Source organism: Aplysia californica, unplaced genomic scaffold (genome assembly GCF_000002075.1).
Source record: "Aplysia californica isolate F4 #8 unplaced genomic scaffold, AplCal3.0 scaffold00029, whole genome shotgun sequence".
NCBI lineage: Eukaryota > Metazoa > Mollusca > Gastropoda > Aplysiida > Aplysiidae > Aplysia > Aplysia californica.
This window is the reverse complement of record NW_004797299.1, coordinates 1,953,100-1,959,427: the sequence shown is the minus strand read 5'-3', so window position 1 is coordinate 1,959,427 and position 6,328 is coordinate 1,953,100. Positions and strand designations below refer to the sequence as shown.

The window sequence follows — 6,328 nt, the reverse complement described above, 5'->3', positions numbered from 1 at the left end:
CGCTTTACACTATATTATTACCCCAGCAGACCATAGAACACTCCGAAACATTCTCAGCTTCCCGGGAAGCATACAGTGCGAGCAGCCGATTAAGCGCTCAAACACTAACAAACTGACAAGATCTTTCGCTGTCTATAGCCGGGTACCCATTCCCACCTGGGTGAAGTGAGGAAAATTCGTGCAAAGTGCCTTTCCCAAGGACACAACGTGACAACGTCGGGCCCTTGACGGGATTCGAACCCACGACCTTACGGTTGCGAGTCCGAGAGCCTAACCACTAGGCCACCGACGCCAGCAAACAGCAGCTAGTCAAGATATGTGGCGGACTGCATGACCCCAGACGAGATACATATATAGAGGTATGGTCATGAGTTGGAGGTGACAAGGTGACTGGAGGGGAACAGCATCAGTGAAAAAAAACAAAAATCCCCCAAAATACAAAAAATAAAACCTCCAAAACCTCATATTAAGCTATAGTTAATAACTTTGCCTTTCGACATCCCACTACCACCAAAAATGAAATTTTTCAATCTTGTTTTTAGCGAGGTTGTGTAAGTAGTACTTTTGCCGTTAAAGACTGGTCGATCCAGCCTACTTGTTTTTTTTAAGACCAGCTCTTTTCGGACTCGAGTCCGATTAAATTTTTATAATCTATTTGGACATGAATCCGAAAAAGCGTTTGATCTATTAGTACTCAGGTCCCCAAAAAATGTTTTATTAAATATTATTCGGATTCAACTAAGTGAGTGTAAGGAGGTTACATTATAATTATACTGTCGTCGGGGGGATTTTAACCAGAATAGTTTTTCTGCTATTAATTTTTTTTTTCCACATCACCCAGAATCAACAGCCATGCCCTCTGCCCAACACCTCTTCCCCCAGCAAGCCGAGAGTGCGTGATCGCGATGATCGCAATCTCATTGGTCGACAACTTTGCCCCCGGCAAGATCAACTCAACTTGGTTGTTCAGTATTTTTTACTCTCTCTCCCGTCTCACACTTAGCTACCAGTTGTCCATTTTCTACTAAATATTGATGAGCTGAACATGAAATATATCAATAATTTCCGTAGCAAATTAACAGTTTTTGAAATATTTGATTGTTCCTAATCGAGATAGATGTGCTTTGGATTAATCGGGGGTTCCAGGAGGGCTGCCCTCCTGGGGTAAAAGAAAATCTGAGGGGTTCAGGGGGGCGTGTTCGCCTGTTTCAACCCATAACTTGATATTTTACGGTTAGATTTGAAATTTTCTTGAAAATATTTTATTTGCGACAGTTTTAGTGGCTTTATATTTATGTGTAATCTATAGCAGACAGTGTACTGCAGTTTGACCCCCCAAAGCAGTGCATCTGTGGGCGGGAGTGAAAGTAGTGTCTACGTACACGGTAAGCGGCAACCAGGCACATAGGCCTAGTCTCAGTAAGCGGCAACCAGGCACATAGGCCTAGTCTCAGTGTCATGTACATGGTAACCGGGCATGTAGCCTCCATATCTACGTACACGGTAACCGGCAACCGGGCACGTAGTCTCAGTGTCACGTACACGGTAACCGGGCAGTTCAGTTTTTGTCATCCGGTGTAGCCATCCCCACCGCTCCCCCGACAGTACCGTTAAAAAAAAATCAATAATCCCCCATTCCAGAGCCCTATACTTAACGGTACTCACAATGTGATGCGCACGCACAGGTTCACTCACTGGTCACGATGGCAAGCCCGACAAGACGCTTTTGTATGACGATGGCAAGCCCGACAAGACGCTTTTGTATGACTTTCTTTTTTTTTTGCAAGTGACAGCACAGGACAAATATTGATTTATTATCATTCCGGTTACCGTGTACGTAGAAACTGAGAATAGGTGCCCGGTGACCGTGTACATACGGTAGATACTGAGACTAGGTGAGACTAGGTGCCCAGTTACAGTGTACGTAGATACTGAGACTAGGAGAGACTAGGTGCCCGGTTACCATGTACATAGATACTGAGACTAGGTGCCCGGTTACCGTGTACGTAGACACTTCAACAGTAAAAATTTACCGGTTGTTCTGTTCACACTTATGATGCAGGGAAGGCCCGTTTAGATCGATCTACATTTAGATCTAGTGACTGGATATTAAGCTCACCTCTCGACTGTCTAAGAAGAGCTTTTCTGAACTCTCTGCTCTGTAAACAAAAAAAGCCCTCCTAATGATGGCCTAATCTCCATATACAGTCGAACCTGCCCTAACGGCCACCTCTATAATAGACGGCCACCTGTACAAACGGACACTTTCCGTTTCCCCCCTTGCGTTTTTTCTATATATAGTTTAACTGTGTAAAACGGGCACTGTCCAACGCGGCCGCGGCCACCATATTTTAGCACACAACCCTTATCACACTAAGCAATAACACCTGTCTTAGACGGCCACCTTAGTGACTCCATTAAGTTTTTTTTAAATAGTCATAAATTGTGCACTGGCCCCTGGCGTTATGTAGGCCCCTCCCACTGTTACACCAAGTTTCAGCTGCTGGTGAGGTAAGCATGGGATCCCTCATTATAACCCATAAGCCCCGCCCAGAACTCATACACATCTCGTACGTGAGATGAGTGGTCGTCACTGTTTACCCAGTCTGTAACAAAGTAACAATGGACGTCAACATGAACTTGTGACAGAAGCGTCGCTCGTTCTCCGAGTGGACGGGGTGGTGGTGACCCATGTGTTTGTTTTAACATGGCACCCAGTCTTCCTCGTCTAATACATTTCGTTTTATTGTCACCCTTGTGCAAAATCAGCAACAAAATAAAAATTATATCAAATATTTTTTTTATACAAACCAACAACAACAAAAACAACAACAATGCGGCTACTTTCGATTGGGACTTCAGATGGGAATAATTTGTTTTCTTCATTTTGATCAGTCCTGCCTAAGACGGCCACCTGTCTTATACTGCCACTTTTCTCCTTGACAATGGGTGGCCGTCTTACACAGGTTTGACTGCATCTGATTAATAATCTAAAAGGCCTAACACACGCCTCACTCACATCTCATTCATCAGTACTGCAAGATCTATAACGTTTGTTTGTCATACAATTCATCTATTAATAATAAATTAGATATAATCTAGATCTAGATCTAGTAAACTAGAATCTAGATCTAGATCTAGATCTAATTCTAATCAACCAGCCGTTTTCGGTTTCCTCACCTGTCTGATGCCGGCATTCTTCTTGCTGATGCCTGACTTGGTGGATGCAAGTTGCGCTTGTTGCCCATTTCGATTGTCTCTACTTTATACTGCAACTAGATATATGTGGCACATCTCTTTGCGTTCAGTCTAGACTCTAAACAGTTGCCACAGACTTCAGTGCAGGTGTTCAGTTAGAGAGTCAATCAATATGTTTATAGTTAAACAGACCTTTTATTTTTATAGTAGAGTATGTATACAGTATAGTAGTCAGTCTTGTGGCAAAGGACAGATCTTTGCGAAATGCGTCGAGAGTGTCCTCCCCTGCAAATTTTTGTACTGTCGTGATTGTCATGTACCGCTTCCTTCGTTATCTGACACGCTCACCGCTAACTAACTGCAGTGCTAACTTGCTAAGTAAGTGCTAACAACACCACAGTCCACAGTACTTTCCAGTTTCCAGCCCTGCTGTCAGTCAGCTGTTGCCTAGCCCAGCCCCACCCAAGTACGAGGCCTTAGTGCGGTGTTGTGACTGGCGAAGCGGCGGCTTGTGTACAAACAGATTCATCTTTCTCACACCTCTGAGTCTGAGTTGAACAAGCAGGGTCTCTAAAAGTAAGACTAGAACTAGAATCTATATCTAGAGATCTAGATCTCTAGCTAGAATCTAGATCTACATCTAGATTCTAGATCTAGAGTCTAGAATAGATGAGGCCCTCTTGCCATCTAGAATCTAGATTCTCACCCCGGGTGAGAAGAGCACAGGCGAGTCTTTTGTCTATGGCCACCTCTATTGGCTATTCTCACCCGGTGCGCGTGTCAACAAATTTTGCATTCACCCTAAACCACAGAATTCTACACTGTGATAAGAGAAAAATTGTAGAATTCTGTGCTGTGAACAAACGTTCCAACTGTAGCCTACTAAAAGCATACAATTTTGTCTGTGGGCAGTGGAAAGAGAGAGAGGAGTAGCGCGAGAATTTCCGGGCAAAACAAAATGACGACCCGCGTAGTTCGGCTCGATTCGAAAAGTTAAATAGCCGTAGCATCTTTGTAGACAACCAAATTAATTTACTTTTGTGTTTTAACATCATTTTTTAACTTTGTTTTGGTCAGTTTGATTGTCCACACCGATAGACAGTATTCAGAAAGAGACAGAGAGAGAGAGAGAAGAGGGGAGGAGTTGATCTTGCGAGAACTTCCGGGCGGGTGAGAATAGCCACTTTCTATAACTTAACCTAGAGAAAATCTCAATTAGAACGATTACTTCTGGTTCTAAGTCTAAACGATTACTTTTTGATTCGCATGCCGGAGAGATAGCCTTTCAAACCTAATTGCAAAAAAACATCAAGTCATGGTCAAATTCAGAGGGGCATGCCCCCTAGATCTACATCTGGGCTAGGCTAGGCCTACTTTTCCGAGACTGTCAAAGCGGAAGCAGAATTTAATTTCTAAATTGAAGTGTTATTCTGCACCCAAATTTACACCCGAATGACGCATGCGCAGTTTGTTCTTTTTTCTGTTCTCCATTTACCCTCATGCTGTGAGAAAGCACATGTGACATGCTAAAGGCTAGGGAGCAAAATTCTATTCATGGCCAGAATTTCAACAGAAGTTGAAAAAATTTGAGGCCGTACAGAAATGTTCTTTTGTCTTCAAATATTCAACCGAATCGACGACGGACAATAAATCCCGAAATTGTTCAACAACAACTAGCCTACTACTACTAATCTACATCACCACCACAACGACAAAAACAACTATAACAACTACAACAATGACAACAGCTGAAGAAGAACAATAACAACAACATAATGACGACAACAGCAACAACAACAACAATCACTACTACTACTACTATTACTGTACCCTACTAATTACTACAACTTATACTTACCACTACCACTTCTACTACTACTACTATATATACTGCTGCTGCTGCTACCTACTACTACTACTGTCCTCTACTATTACTGGGGTCGTAGAGTACGTCCACCTCACAGAGTAAAGGAAGTCATAGAAAGTATAATGGGTGAGGAGATCCAGCTAACCAAAATCACTGCTAGGTGGACCGAAAAAAATATCGGGGCTGTCATGAAACCAAAACCCCTGTCATTGGTGTGACAAGTCAGTGTTCTACCGACTGATCTACTGCTCCCCCCCCCCCCCCCCCCCCCCCCCCCGCCCCGTTGGTGACTTTTGTGTAGTAAAAATTCTGTTTTCTTAAAACAGCAGGATCTGGAGGGACTACCTAACCTAACATGACGGCTCGCATACAGCGCCAGGGGCCAATACACGATTTATGACAAAACGTAATGGAGTCACTAAGATTGCCGTCAAAGACATATGTGATATTGCTTGGTGTGATAGGGGTTGTGTTTTAAAATATGGTGGCTTCGGCCGCTTTGGACAGGTGCCCGTTTTACACAGTTAAATTATGTAGAAAAAACGCAAGGGGGGAAATGGAAAGTGGCCATTTGTGCAGGTGGCCATCTTATAGAGATATGGCCGTCAAGGCAGGTTCGTCTGTATTGTTAAAAGTTCACCACTGGCCATTTCCTCACAAGCAAGTGGCAATATCCCAAATAAGAAATATGGGTGCAGCTCCTCTTTCCTGTTGTTTCTCTTAGTTGGTCTTTGTCCACACATTACCTATGGATGCACCAGTGGGTCAGTTGGCATCTTGCTAGACCATGAAATTGATTGCCTTGGTTTATATCCTCAAAGGAGTATCGTTCTGAACTTGGATTGTTCTGGAAAGTTTTTAAGACTTTCTGCCAATTTGGCTCAAATCCTATTTGAGAAGGATATCAAATTTAAAAGTTCCACTCACCTCTTAGATATGACCTTGAATTTACATGATAGTTGAACAGGACAGGAAAGCTATACAAATAACAATTTCTTAAACTAATATTAAGAGAAAAATAATAATAATAATAAATAGCATTTGTATAGCGCATATCCCCGCTCAACAGCAGGCTCTATGCGCTTTACACTATATTATTACCCCAGCAGACCATAGAACACTCCGAAACATTCTCAGCTTCCCGGGAAGCATACAGTGCAAGCAGCTGATTAAGCGCTCAAACACTAACAAACTGACAAGATCTTTCGCTGTCTATAGCCGGGTACCCATTCCCACCTGGGTGAAGTGAGGAAAATTCGTGTA

At 43.0% G+C, this 6,328-nt stretch overlaps 2 protein-coding genes across 2 annotated transcripts in view; one reads left to right on the top strand and one right to left on the bottom strand.

Moving 5' to 3' along the window:
* Window positions 1-3,472, bottom strand: part of LOC101847402 (alpha-1,2-mannosyltransferase ALG9) — a 29,377-nt gene extending 25,905 nt beyond the window's left edge. The window contains exon 1 of the mRNA XM_005091393.3: window positions 3,181-3,472. Within this exon, the coding sequence (XP_005091450.1) occupies window positions 3,181-3,248 (68 nt within the window). The 5' untranslated portion in view covers window positions 3,249-3,472. The remainder of the gene's footprint in view (window positions 1-3,180) is intronic.
* Window positions 3,473-3,537: 65 nt separating this feature from the next.
* Window positions 3,538-6,328, top strand: part of LOC101847013 (arylacetamide deacetylase) — an 11,981-nt gene continuing 9,190 nt past the window's right edge. The window contains exon 1 of the mRNA XM_005091392.3: window positions 3,538-3,576. The gene's annotated coding sequence lies outside the window, so the exon portion shown is untranslated. The remainder of the gene's footprint in view (window positions 3,577-6,328) is intronic.